This window comes from Protomyctophum bolini (genome assembly GCF_963924005.1).
Source record: "Protomyctophum bolini genome assembly, chromosome: 7".
Lineage (NCBI taxonomy): Eukaryota > Metazoa > Chordata > Actinopteri > Myctophiformes > Myctophidae > Protomyctophum > Protomyctophum bolini.
In genome coordinates this window covers 17,059,491-17,074,692 of record NC_137868.1, presented here as the reverse complement: position 1 = coordinate 17,074,692, position 15,202 = coordinate 17,059,491, and the positions used below count along the sequence as shown (strand labels likewise).

Here is a 15,202-nt window from a genome sequence, read left to right as displayed (position 1 = left end):
AAACAGTGGTGGAAAACAACTAAGTACATTTATTTTCATTTACTTAAGTACTGTACTTAAGTACCATTGTGATGTATTTTTACTTTACTTGAGTATGTCAAATGTTCAGTACTTTTACTTCTACTCCACTACATTTCAGAGGCAAATATTGTACTTTTACTCCACTACAATTATTTGACAACTTTAGTTACTAGTTACTTTGTACATTTTGATTATTATTACAAGACATTAACCACTTCAGCCCTAGTATACACACATTTCGCCCATTTGAAAATAGCAGATCTACAAGCACACAATGCATCGCAATGCATTGTGTGTGACCTTGTAGATCTGCTATTTTCAAAATATTTTTTTTACATTTGAAAACTTTCAACGGGACATTCTGCATAATGAGTACTTTGTACTTTTGGTACTTTAAGTACCTTTTGATGCCGATACTTAAGTATACTTAAGTTTAGAATTCTGGACTTTTACTTGTAATGGACTATTTCTATATTGCAGTATTGATAATTTTACTCCAGTAAAACATTTGAGTACTTTTTTCCAGCACTGCGATCAACTCTTAATCCTCTTCATACTCTAGTGGTTCCCAACCTGCGGGCCGGGCCCAGTGGGGGGGCGCCGTTGAACGCGCACGAACGCGCACGAGCGTGCGTCCGTCGTGAACGTGCACAATGATAGTCAACGGACCAGCGCGTTCATGTGTTTGGGCCCACGCTGCAATACCAAATTCGGCCACTATATGTCCATTTCGCCCATAGACTGTAAAAAATATGGACAAAGCCTTCTCCGGGTCTAACATGAACGTAAAATGAAGCCTGTCAGTCCTTGTATTGTAAGTCGCCATCTTTCTAGATCCGTTTTGGCCCAGCTGGCCATTGGCTGGCCCAGACAACGAGGCGGGACTTCCCCCCTTCTTCTCCGTTGGTTTTTATTTTGACTCGAGTGGGAGGGGAATCCCGATCATAGACTGTAACGGTAGCCACGCCCCTCAGAACATACGCGACTTTATGGTAATTTTTTTAATAAATGGGACCATCATTTTCCAAAAAGAATATTATGAAATTAGAAATGAGACTTTAAACTAGTGACTGGAAGCAGAAAGTATTCATGACCATGTTTATTAAGGTAATACAGTCTAGGTGAAGTTGGGCCCAAATACATGGACTTCTATGGGGCTATGGGTTTTTCTGGGTCCAATGACAGCGCCACAACAGGCTCAGTGGCTTCACAAAATATCTGTCTGACTGCCCCCCTGATTTCGCCTCAGGGTTTCCTCTGGGTGTTTCCTCACTATTCATAATATACTCTTAGGCCGGGCCCAGTGGGGGGCCATGAGGATGTTGCAAGTGGGTCGCCAACTAATAGGCAAAATTGAGATTTTAATTATAATACATAACATAAATACAAAGTGTGGCATTTCTTTTCAAAACCTTGAAAATGAGTCTTAATTGTGATACAGATAAAGAAGAAAAATATGCTATGTTAGTTCCACTGATTGATGCCGGTACACAATCGATTGATTGAACATTAAAGGACCACTTCACCAGGTTTTCAACCTACAGTACCTTCATAACATTGGTCCTCACTAATGTTCATGATTAATAAAAATCTTTCTGTGTCTCATAGGAGGGCTGTGGGCAGGTCAAAAACACGTCCACCAGTGACGTCATTGATGGGGAATCCAAGCTATAGAAACTTTGTCATTGCAAGTTGCAATGCGATAATGGAAGCCATAATAATAAAAATCTAAATCTTTCACAAAATACGTCGCAAAAATATTCTGCCTAACGATGAGATCACTGGTGGACGGATTTCTGAACTGCCCACAGCCCTCCAATGAGACACAGACTGAGTAGGAAAAAATTGTGGTATTTTTTAGTATTTTATCATGAACATTAGTGAGGACCAATTATATTATGAAGATAAGCATATTGTTATTGGTCTTCAAAATAAGACGTGCGGCTGAAACGATCCTAAACGCAACGAGACCTAAATCTGGCAGTAAATGAGTTAACACGGCAGCCTTTTGAGATTTCCAAGTACAGGAAATGGGTTGGGGAACTTGGGACCTGCTGCACACTGAAGCAGCTCCTTCACTTGAGCTGTCCATGGTGCTGAAAGTAGCTGAACACTCATAATATAATGTTGCATTCCCTCCAGCTCTCTTACCAGAGCTTTTTGGTGTCTTATAGTGAGAACCAGAAAGTAGAGCATGCCCCTAAACTATAGTATCCATCTCCATTCCTTTATCCACAACCTTATCCCCACTTTTTCTGCCTCTCTCTTTCCCCCTCTCAGGGCGAAGGCTTGCAGCTGGAGTATGAGATGAAACTCACTAATGGCCAATCTTTCTGGACACAGCATTTCTCTGCCGATGAGTTCGGTAAGTGAGTGTGTGTGTGAGAGAGAGAGACAGACAGACAGACAGACAGACAGAGAAGAGGAGAAGGATTATGGAATGAATCGTCGATGGCACTAGCCCACACCACTTAGTACGGCCAATAAAGCACACAGTACTGAGCAAATTACAATAATGAAGGGACGGCTGGATAAATTAATGATGACGGATGGAGAGAGTGAAAGGGATGAAAATGGAGGAGAAGAGAGGGACAGAGTGTCTGTTTCTCTAACCAAATTATTTCCACTTCCACCCATCATCTCTTTTTCTCATTGTATCTGTCTCTGTAACTTGCTCTCTCCGTCCACCCCCTCTCTCTTTCTCTCTGTCTCTCTCAATTTTTATCTAATCCAATATCTCTCCTTCACCCTTTACCACTTTAATTATCATTTAATTCTGTTTACCTTTCCTTTTGTCTCTGTCTGTCCTTTGTCCCGCTCTGTCTCCGCTCCGCCCCATCGTTCTGTCTGTCCTTTGTCCCACTCTGTCTCCGCTCCGCCACATCGTTCTGTCTGTCTCTCCTCTCTCCTCACCCCGATCAACCTCTTCCATCCTTCCTCCTTTCCCACACCCCACCACATTTTTATCATCTTCTCTCTCCCCTACTCATCCCTAAAACCCACCCCCCATACCCCACCCCCCCAAACCCCCCCCATCCCCCCACCTCCCCTCCTCTCGTCACCATACTTTTAATTTGTCTTTTCCTCGTTACCATCCTCCTATCCTTCTCCGTTCCTCTCCCATCTCTCTTCCACCCCCCACCCCTCTATCTCTCCATCACAGGGATCCTGGAGACGGACATCACGTTCCTGGTTATATTTTCCTTGGTGTTCATCCTCTCCTGCTACTTTGCTTGTAAGTATCTCTCTCTCTCTCTCTCTCTCTCTCTCTCTCTCTCTCTCTCTCTCTCTCTCTCTCTCTCTCTCTGTCTCTCTGTCTTTTCATTTCTCTCTCTACCTACAGTATATCGTTCTATTCTCTCTCCATCCTCTCAGCACTCAGCACAGCACTCTCTCTCCATCGTCTCGTCTGTTTCTCTCCCTCTCCAGGAGCAGAGCATTTTACCTTTTCCTTTCAGAAGTAGAAAACCATCGGCGTTAAGAGCCTTTTTGTCACATGCATTATGAAGTCTCTTACAGGCCTGCATGATGGGATATAGAAGTACGTTCTCATGTTCCCTCTGATAAGTGAAGGTGCAGTCCCAGCATGTTCACCACACGCTCTGGGCCTGGAAGTGCGCGCGGGACAAAAGAGAAGATGGACAGAGTGAAGAATAGCAGAGGATGCTTAATGTAAAAGTAAATGCACGCGAAAAAGAGAGAGACAGGGTGACTACAAAGGGAAAGCTGGTACCGGAAAGTAAGTGGTTGAATGGACATGTCGAATGGTGGCCTAATGGCAAGAGAGGATAGCTTACCGGGTAGATCAAATACCTGGCCATGATGAGAGCAAATTAATCCAATGGAACTTGAAATGGAAAGTGCTCTCTGTGCCTCTTTTCTGAACCCACCATTAGAGTCTAGCTGTGTGGAAGCAGCTGCCTGTGAGAGACGCTGCTTAAAGATGGAGTGCCATGATTTCTTTCCACCCTAAAACATGATCATCAGGTCTTATTGTTATATTAGGAGGAATACGTTTTTCAATAAAGTGTACAGTATTTGTTAAAATGTCATTTTTATGTGGGCACGCCCACCAGTTCATTAAGTATGCCTGGTTTGCCTGGTGGGTGGTGATGGGTGCAGGTGATCCACCTGAACTGAAGCCGCACCCACAGCTGTAGTTGTATGATAAAGGGGGAGGGGTTAGGTGAGGGGCTGATAATGTGATGTCACTATGTTACTGTTTTTTTCTTTGGCACGTTTGACTGTCAAGCGTTCAGTCTCCAGGAAGAAACCCTAAATACAAAGGGAATACATCATTGCACATAAAAACGGCTCCAGGGTGTCTAATGAAGTACTGTCACCTCATAGACACAAACTGGAAAAATACAAAAATTGTGGCACTCCATCTTTAACGTTCAGCAACTCTGCGAGGCTCCACATTGTTAACAATGTGTACTGATGCACATCTACGACCCAACAATTCCTCCCCTTTTCTTTCCTTGTAATCACTCCCTCGGGATAAACAGGAGTGTATCTTTTTTTTTGCAGTCAACCCGCTCAGTTAAATACGCATTAAAAACGATTTTCCAGGAGCTTGTGAGGGATGAAGAGGAGGGGGGCGGAGGGGCTTTTTAGGGAGGACGTAAAAGGGAGAAGTTGCATCTGGCTGCGCCTCGTCCTGAGACGGCCGTTGGCAGGGTGGCTGCATACAAATGGCACACCCTCTGCATCTATCTGGCGCTCGTTTCATCTCGTGCTTTTGATTCCCTGGCTCTCGCACGCATGGCACTCGATCGTCTCCCGCCATCTGTTACCATCGCTCCGATCCTTTTTATCTCTGTCCCTCTCTCTTCCTCTCCCTCTGCTTCACTCAGTCTATTTGTCACCCCCCCCCCCCCCCCTGCAGACAACCTGAAGGGGAGACAGCTTCTTCACACCACCTACAAGATGTTTATGACTGCTGCAGGAGTGGAAGGTGAGGATTGCACACACGCACGCACGCACGCACGCACACACACACACACACACACACACACACACACACACGTAACACCCTGATTCAGATTAGAGATGTTATCGTCGTCGTTTCACTGTAAATAGGAGTCATTACACAGTTTGGTGCTTCACTGCACACTGACTCTATATGACAAACTCTCCTCCTCTCCTTTCCTCATCCCTTCCTCTGCCTCATGTCTCCCTGTTGAATCATCTTCCCTGTTCCTTGGCCCCTTTCAATTATGTTTCTGTCTCTCTCTCTCTCTCCCCATCTCTTGCTTTTTTATGAATTCCCCCTCTTCACCTGCTCCCCTCAATTATCTTTCTTCATCCACCATCTCTCTCATTGTGCTACCAATCTGTCCTCCACCTTCGCCGTCTCCTTTTGAATGTCCTTTCAACTCGTTTCCTCCTCTCTGCCCTCCTGCCCCCTCCATTCCCCGGGCCTCCTTTTCAACTCGCTGTCTCCCTCTTCTTCAACTTCTTCCTCTTATATTTTACTTCGCTCCCTTCCCTATACCTCTTTTCCTCTCTCTCTATTCCACCCACGGGTTTTTTAATCCTGTCCCTGTCCTCCCACCACCTCCCCATTATTTCCTTATCTTTTTCTCTCTTTTCAACTAACCCTGCTCTGTCTCTTCCTCAATCCCCCCGTTCCTCTGCCGTCCTCTCCTCTCATCTCCCCTGCACCTTCTCTGACCCCCCCCCCCCCCCCCCCGCCTCCCTCCATCTTCTCCCTATTCCTCGCCCCTTCTCTCTCCCTATCTGACAGTGCTCAGCCTGTTGTTCCATTGTATCTACTGGGGTCTGTATGCTACAGATGGAGTTGGGAACGGAAGCCTTAAGATAATGGGTAAGTATAAGTACTTAAGATACTTGGAAAGTCCCTAATATATTGGGTAGGTCCTTAATATATTGGGTAAGTCCTTAAGATACTTTGTAAGTCCTTATGATATTGGGTAAGTCCTTAAGATACTTGCTAAAACTTTCGGATACTGGGTATGTTTTTAAGATGCTGGATAGTGGGGCGTGGTGGCTCGGGGGTAGAGTGGTTGGATGGTAACTGCAAGGTTACCAGTGAATGTAATGCACAATCTGTGTAAAGCGCCTTGGATAAAGGCGCTATATAAATGCATAATTTACCATAGTCTACAGTATATCCAAATCCAAAACATGCATGTACATTTATGCAGACATGCAAAAGTGTAGCTTTTCGGCGAAAATCGCCGTTTTTATCCCAAATATAGGACCTGTGTGATTCATGCAAATCCGTTAAAAAAATGTTTGGGGGGGGTGAGGGGGTCTGTGGAGCCCGAGCTCGCTGCCCGGAGAATTATCTGACAGACTACTCTCGTGAGTCACTAATGATTCTGAGCGATATTTCTGCTTGCATCTGGGCGGCATGATGTGCGCAGCCGCTGGTCGCTCCGCGGAAAAAAAACCTGTTTGTGTGGACTCGGCATGAATTTTGACACACTGTCTGTGACTCGCCAGTCGATCCATTAGTTTAGCTGCTACAGTTAGCATTAGCAACGTTAGCACTTTGCGTTATACTGTCTGTGGTGTGGACGCGCCGGCGTCAGTTTCTCTCGCTGTGTGTGTGTGTGTGTGTGTCTGTCTGTGTGCTCGTGTGTGTGCATGCATGCGTATGAGTAAATAAATAAAGCACGCGCGCGCGCGTGTGTGTGTGTGTGTGTGTGTGTGTGTGTGTGTGTGTGTGTGTGCGCGCGTGCGTGCGTGCCAGGGCTTATACTAAATGGATATATTAAAAACGAAAACATGCAGCTCAACTGTTGAATAAGGAGAGGATGTTACATGTTACATGTCTTAAATTGACTAAGGCTAAAATAATGAAGTAAACTGACCCTGTTGACTAAACCATCCCAAAACATTTTATTTGTATTATAATTCATTATTTTGCCAGTGAATATAATTTTCTATTTTACATGATGTGAAGAGTGTAACTGTAAGGGATTTTGAGATGGGAGTGTGAGTGCTGGACCAGTTTCTTTCTTTAAATCACACCTGTGTGAAGTGACCCTTATCATCATACATCATCCATTCATTGTCATTTTTGTGACAATGAATGTGTAGGATTGTGTAGGACAAAAATAGCCGATATATGACAATTCATTCATTGTCAATGGCATTTAGGACACAAATCTACTGAATATAGGAGGGGCTAGTGCTCCTCGAGGGGCTAGTGCTCCTGTTGGAGTAAATTAATTGTTCTATGACTATCAGGACATGAATGTTAACATCTTGCTCAATACTGACTAGATTTGTACTGATTTAGTAAATAATCATCTGTCATTTTTGAGTGGTGCAGCCACTCAACCACACTATAGACAGCTACAGTATGTGTCCCTGTGTCTGTCCCTGGCTGGGTCCCTGTGTCCCTGGCGGTGTCCCTGTGTCCCTGTGTCACTGGGTCTGTTCCTGGCTGTGTGCCTGTGTCACTGGGTCTGTCCCTGGCTGTGTCACTGTGTCATTGGGTCTGTCCCTGGCTGTCCCTGTGTCACTAGGTCTGTCCCTGGCTGTCCCTGTGTCACTAGGTCTGTCCCTGGCTGTCCCTGTGTCACTGGGTCTGTCCCTGGCTGTCCCTGGCTGTGTCCCTGGCTGTGTCCCTGTGTCACTGGGTCTGTCCCTGGCTGTGTCCCTGGCTGTGTCCCTGTGTCACTGGGTCTGTCCCTGGCTGTCCCTGTGTCACTGGGTCTGTCCCTCGCTGTCCCTGTGTCACTGGGTCTGTCCCTGGCTGTGTCCCTGTGTCACTGGGTCTGTCCCTGGCTGTCCCTGGCTGTGGCCCTGGCTGTGTCACTGGGTCTGTCCCTGGCTGTCCCTGTGTCACTGGGTCTGTCCCTGGATGTGTCCCTGGCTGTGTCACTGGGTCTGTCCCTGGCTGTCCCTGTGTCACTGGGTCTGTCACTGGCTGTCCCTGTGTCACTGGGTCTGTCCCTGGATGTGTCCCTGGCTGTGTCCCTGTGTCACTGGGTCTGTCCCTGGCTGTCCCTGTGTCACTGGGTCTGTCCCTGGCTGCCCCTGTGTCACTGGGTCTGTCCCTGGCTGTGTCCCTGGGTCCCTGGCTGTGTCCGAGCACGAAACATAGCGTTATAGCATTTGTTCACCACCAAGTGTCACTGTTGCACAGCCTAACACACAGACACACAGGCCGGGAGGAGGGCTAGTACAGTACAGTGTAGTATATACTGTCCCCCATGACACCCCCCCCCCCCCCCCCAAAGTGGGTTTAGTACCGATAAACGCTTAAAAGATTTGCGCCGCGGTTTTGCCCGCGGCACAGCGTTGGCCCCGCACACTGTCACCTTTTTCACCTTGGGCCTGTTTGCATGCCTGTTTATGTCATCGCTATGGGGACACCTATGGGGACACATATGGGGACAAGTGTCTCCATCCCTGTGTGATTGAGGCGACGGGAGGTAACTGAATTCCATAGAACCATCTGTGCTGTAAGTCGACGTACCCGGATGCATGTCGTCAACGGCGCACATGTGGAGTGGCGCCGAAAACTGTTAAACAGAGTTGCCGAAACACGCTAATAAACAGCGTTCAATTTGTTAAATTACAAAAGGGCTTCGAGATGCCCTGGAATGGCCAATGCCTGTGTGCAAATTCAGATCAACTGCGGTCAAGCCATTGAGGAGCAGGGGGTATGACAGACAGGCACACGGACATGTCTAGTATTATGTGTGTGTGTGTGTGTGTGTGTGTGTGTGTGTGTGTGTGTGTGTGTGCGCGCGCACACGTTTTGGGTGGCTGTGCACATGTGTGGTTTTATGTATGCGAGTGTGTACGTGGACTTGTGGGGTGACCTGATTTTATCTCCCCTAATGATGTTACAGATTCAGAAGCCACAACCTAATTACCTCTCTCTCTCTCTCCCTCTCTCTCCCTCTGTGTCTCTCTCTAGGGAAATTACTATTCTCTGTCAGTTTCCTGGTGTTCCTTCTGATGCTGATACTGTTGGGAAAAGGATTCACTGTCACTAGGTACAGGTTTATGATGTGTGTGTGTGTGTGTGTGTGTGTGTGTGTACGTGCGTGCGCGCGTGCGTGCATGTGTGCGTGCCTCCTTAATGTGTGACCATGCATGCATGCCCATGTGATTGCATGTACCACCGCTCCACTCATGGATGTTTTATACGCCTGCACAAATCTAGCGATATGCATGCGTGCGCGACTCCTCGTGTGAATGCACCGGAACACATTCCTACAACCCTGTGTGGCCCGCTGTCTCAGAGCGTTCGGCGCGGCTGTCACAGTCATAACATGTTCCCTGGAGGCGCTGTATCAGTTGAAGTGTCTGTCAGTCTGTTGGCACTGATTCCCTCCATGTGGCTGGTGCAGAGCATGGAGGTAAACACTGCATTATTGACACCGCATCCCTGTGGGCTGTACATTGATAAGGGACTGACTTGTGCATTAAGCTATTGGCGCAGGCAAGTATGTCTGTGTTTGTGTGTGGGTTTGTGTTAATTTATAGCTCTGAGAGCATATAGATGTAATGGTTACATTTGTACACTCTCAGACTTAAGTGAGCCCGTTTAGACCTGAGGCAGATTCTAAAACACCTTCTAAATCCATTTTCTGAAATACAAAATAATATATATATGATGGTACTGTATATATCATCTATGTCTGGTGGAATCCTCATTATGTCCAAAACTGTTACTTTTCAGGATTCAGATTCAAAAATAGCAAAAGCTGCAGATCTACCAGCTTTGCGCCGCATTTCGAGCTTGTGATTCTGTGACTTTTGATGCTTTTGTGTTACGCTGTAGTACTGTATATGATCAGGGTTAGAATTATGGAGAGGAGAGGTTTCTGCCCGACAACAACAATATGTAGCAACAACTAAAATGACACAGAGGCGTTCCCAGCTTGAGAGGTCTAACAACGTATACTGTAGGTGTAACAGGTTGAAATGGGTTAACACTCAGGACTTTACTGTGTGTGTGTGTGCGTGCATGCGTGCGTGGGTGGCAATAATCGTCTATCGTATTCCTTGCTGATGATTGTACCTTATCGTACCATATCGATACGGCAGAAAATGCTGTCTGTGACGCGGCGTTAAAACAAACAGACATCAGAATCAGTCTGACAGTTACGATATATTACGATTTATATTTTCTCCCTTGCTTTTTGTTGAAATGTTATCTCAATGTTATTCAAATTGGTTTGGCAACATTACATTTTGAGTTGCGTAAGATTAAGTTTATAAACTCTTCAAGGGAAATTATGCTATACAAAATGATGTCTTAAGTGCTGTTAACAAACTTGTTATCCAATTCATTGTAATATATTATAATCAATTCCATTTCCTGCTGGTGTGTCACCCCTTCATTTACAAGTGTCAAAACCATATTTCTCATCCAAATTGGGAATGAATATTCAAAATATGAAAGGCAAGGCTTTGTATTATTGCAGTCTAATTATACCCCAGTGCAGATGAGTCTAACACGCTTGTCAATCACACTCTCCGTGTGTGTGTGTGTGTGTGTGTGTGTGTGTGTGTGTGTGTGTGTGTGTGTGTGTGTGTGTGTGGGTGTGTGTGTGTGTGTGTGTGTGTGTGTGTGTGTGTGTGTGTGTGTGTGTGTGTGTCTCAGGGCGAGAATCAGCCACAGTGGGTCTGTTAAGTTGAGCATCTACATGACAGTCTACACCATCACCTACATTATCCTGTTCATCTACGAGGCTGAGGTATGGCACTGCACACTACATTACCCACACTGCACCTTGGGAAGTATTCACGAACGACTAGAAGTGACTAAATTACAAATTTCACGAGACATTAAAAAATAAGTGCGTAACATTTATGAATAATACATTAAGCAGTCAAATTTAACTTAAAGTTCACCATTATAAAGAAAGTAAAATTACATTTATAATTACCTGAGGTGGAAGCGATGGCCATTCTTGACGACCCCCTGAAATGGAAAGCTCAGACAAAACCTTGCAGAAGGTCATTGGTTTTAAAGGAGAACAGATATGGGGGGAACATTTTGATTTGTCTTTAGCAAAGACAGATACTTGTGGGGGGCAGGGTGACATTTCCACATTGAGATATCAGATCCAGCAATGAAAAATGTCTCCTGATGCCCAGCCTCAATGTGTGTGTAATGGCCCCCAAAGCATACAGTATATGCCTCGCTGAGTTGAGCATCCCTCCACTCTTCAGTCTCTTCAATTATGCAGCTACAAGGAGGGTGAGAACTTGGATATCATTGGTTGGTGTTTAATGTGTGGGCCTATGAATTAGTAACACACCCATGAGCCTAATAGCTCTATACGTTTCCTCAAGAAGCACCTCTGGCTGTGTCTTCAACATGGACACAGAGATGTTGGGCTCTGGAGCAGCGGATTACTGTCATTGAAGTCTGCGCGTTGGAGGACTCGCTGGGAATAATGCAGGCGAATTATTCCGTGCTATATTTAACACTAGAGACCATTGCCATCTCTCTCACAGCATGATATGCAGAGTGTGTAATTTATCTGCGGTTGCTGCCCTCTTGCATAGGGCCCTGCTATTAAACTGCTCAAAACTCTGGGGGATGTCTGCTAAAAATAGGCTAAAGTAGGTTACTCTGAAAATGAAATGGAGCCTGTGTGTGCGTGCGTGTGCACTGTGCATGTGTGTGTGTGCTGTGTATGTGCGTGCGTGCGCACGTGCGCGTGCCATCCAGTGAAAATGTGTTCTGGATCCACTGGGCCTGCTGTTCCTGATATTGAAACCTGGATTTATGTGTCAGGTTGGAGTTTGGTGTTGACCTGAATGGTGCCGGGTCGTGCCGTTAGACCACTACATAATGCAGACCCAGGGGAAGGGTAACCCAGTCTGACCAGTGCTATATCCAATCACTGGTCCCTGAAATGTAATCCATTGTCCAAAGACGTACAGAAACATGTGTGCAGTCTGTGCACACACAAACAGGACTGTACCCATATACTCATATACAACATGGACACACTCAAACACACAAATGCACGCACGCACAAATTGGGGCACAGATTACGTAGCCACCGGTCAGTCTGGCTTTGCCTCTTTAGGGTTTTTTCCACAGAATGTTGTTCAGCACAGACATGTGTACAGTATGGAGTGGTGCGGTGTAATGAAATTACTAACATAATTATTAAATGTTATCCATTTTGGATAATCCTGCATTATTTACATACATTGTTTAAAAATGAGGCAAAACAATGAAATTAATATGCTTTAACATAAAACTTGAAAAGTGAGCAAAATCTTCCCCAAATAATTCCTCTTGGAAACTCTACAATGACAACAACTTACAAATGTGTTCAATGTCACTGCGATAAGGTTTAATGCCAAGGCCACAAGCGACATGAATGATGGATGCTGCTCAACCAGCCCGATCTGAACCTACACATGGCATGCATGTGGGCTGGCATGCACCAGTATTATGGTTATAATTAATAATTAAGTAATACCGTAAGTGGTTTTCAAAATGTCTGTGCCCAAGGTACACGAATGGGCAAGTCAAAATCTCAATGCACACAACACATTTGGAATATTCGCCCTACAGGTCCAAATAGGGACGCCATATTGAAAGTGGTTATAATATATATTTTTATGGTATGGCATTTACTTTTCTATTGGTAAATGAGGTCGCACAAAGTACTGTAAATTAGAAGAAAAAAGTACTTCATAACTTCTAGTAGAATATTGCAGTAATAATGTGTGGTTGTCACACAATCCCTATAGGCACACCTTGGCCTGTCTAAATGTCTGGGTTTCCGAGGCTAGGGCCTGTCTGACGGCAACACCAGTGTGCCTCATTTTGGAAAACACCAAATTAGGCCACACGCGGATGCCCCAAATACCTCCTTTGCATGTGCCTTGACATGTTCATGAAAATGTCTCACGCTGTGCCCTTGTCCTTGCATCAGTTCTTTGACCCAGGTGAGGTGCTGTATGCCTACGACAGCCCCGCGGGCTACGGTCTGATGGGTCTGCAGCTCCTGGCCTACGTGTGGTTCTGTTACGCCGTCCTGGTCTCCCTGAAACATTACCCTGAGAAGCAGCCGTTCTACATCCCCTTCTTCACCACCTACACACTATGGTGAGAGCTGCTCCCCTTCTTCACCACATACACACTATGGTGAGAGCTGCTCCCCTTCTTCACCACATACACACTATGGTGAGAGCTGCTCCCCTTCTTCACCACATACACACTATGGTGAGAGCTGCTCCCCTTCTTCACCACATACACACTATGGTGAGAGCTGCTCCCCTTCTTCACCACATACACACTATGGTGAGAGCTGCTCCCCTTCTTCACCACATACACACTATGGTGAGAGCTGCTCCCCTTCTTCACCACATACACACTATGGTGAGAGCTGCTCCCCGTCTTCACCACATACACACTATGGTGAGAGCTGCTCCCCGTCTTCACCACATACACACTATGGTGAGAGCTGCTCCCCTTCTTCACCACATACACACTATGGTGAGAGCTGCTCCCCTTCTTCACCACCTACACACTATGGTGAGAGCTGCTCCCCGTCTTCACCACATACACACTATGGTGAGAGCTGCTCCCCTTCTTCACCACATACACACTATGGTGAGAGCTGCTCCCCGTCTTCACCACATAAACACTATGGTGAGAGCTGCTCCCCTTATTCACCACATACACACTATGGTGAGAGCTGCTCCCCGTCTCCGCTCTGCTTCCATCATGCACCGTGCGCGACAGCACGGGTGGGAAAAGTACTTAAACCATTCTGACCTGAGATCAGATTCTAAAATCTAAGTCAATGTCTTCTATATCCTGACAGTTTTCTGAAAAAGCCATGTTTCTATGACAGTCGTTCTTCGATTTGAGGTCTGCCAAGATTAACTAGGTTGGTACTTTTAAGCTCCGACTTGAAAACATAGAAGCAGCCCTTTCACTAGGCCGCATTACGTTTCAGTTTTTCTGTGTGTGGTAACGATCTCGAAATCCATTACTGCTATCAAATGTTGTCTATATTTCTCTCCCTTTCTCATTATCACTGTTATTTCCTACCTTATTATCTGTGCCTCCTATGCGCCTATATCTTTTTCAATCCCTTTCTCTCTCATGCTATCGTCCTCTTCCCACTTTCTTTGTCTCCCCCATGTATTGTTTCCCTTATTATTGTTCTCTCTCTCTCTCTCTCTCTCTCTCTCTCTCTCTCTCTCTCTCGCTCTCTCTCTACTCTCTTTCTCTCTCACTCTCTGTGTCTCTCTCTCTCTGTCGCTCTCTCACTCTCTCACTCTCTCTACTCTCTCTCTCTCTCTCTCTCTCTCTCTGTGTCTCTCTCTCATCTCTCTCTCTCTCTCTCTCTCTCTCTCTCTCTCTCTCTCTCTCTCTCTCTCTCTCAGGTTTTTTGCAGTACCGGTCATGGCACTGATTGCTAACTTTGGCATTCCTCGCTGGGCGCGTGAGAAGATCGTCAATGGCATTCAGCTTGGAATCCATCTCTACGCGCACATTGTGTTCCTTGTTAGTATTGTGTACAGTGCAGAAGCATATGCACGTGCACACACACACACACACACACACACACACACACACACACACACACACACACACACTTGTTGCGAACGCAGTGAGGACATAAACATTTTAGGAAGCCAATTTTATGAATGCCATTTTGACAAATTTCTGGCATTTTTAACCGCAAGTCTGAAGCCGAAAAATAGCAGATCTACAAGCTGGTCTATTTTACAGTGTGTGACACACACACCGTTTTATTCACCTCTTTTGTCCTTGAGTCGTAGCTGCTAAAGCCTGATTTATACTTGGATTTCACACGTCGCACCGTGGCACGTTGGGTATGGCCCAACCACTGTGCGACAGATAATAACTTAGGCATAAGTGCTCATTGTCCTCTTGTCTTTGCCTCCTCCACACCCCTATTACATAAACATGCTTTATCTTGGACACAGTGTTCTTCATCCATAGCCTGCACTGCTCTGGTAGTATTCCTATTTCGCCCTAGTCTTGCGTAGCCTGCACACAACTATTCCACAATCTCCGAATGCTATATAGTCTGGAATTACACCTCCCGAAATCCGAGCAAGGAAGCTGCCATTTCGGTTCACGAAAATATATTTTAAATTTAATGTTTTTTAATTTCCATTTCTGCCTAGCAGCAAGCTATGCTTAAATGATTTTGATTTATATTTGGATAAATTT

General features: G+C 45.7%; 1 protein-coding gene across 1 annotated transcript in view; it reads left to right on the top strand.

Annotated features, from left to right (window-relative positions):
- Positions 1-15,202, top strand: part of tmem145 (transmembrane protein 145) — a 43,513-nt gene that overhangs the window by 24,307 nt on the left and 4,004 nt on the right. Inside the window, exons 6-13 of the mRNA XM_080767595.1 lie at positions 2,302-2,386; positions 3,185-3,256; positions 4,910-4,978; positions 5,771-5,851; positions 8,927-9,005; positions 10,622-10,715; positions 12,924-13,096; positions 14,386-14,506. Coding sequence (XP_080623721.1) covers positions 2,302-2,386; positions 3,185-3,256; positions 4,910-4,978; positions 5,771-5,851; positions 8,927-9,005; positions 10,622-10,715; positions 12,924-13,096; positions 14,386-14,506 — 774 coding nt within the window. The remainder of the gene's footprint in view (positions 1-2,301; positions 2,387-3,184; positions 3,257-4,909; positions 4,979-5,770; positions 5,852-8,926; positions 9,006-10,621; positions 10,716-12,923; positions 13,097-14,385; positions 14,507-15,202) is intronic.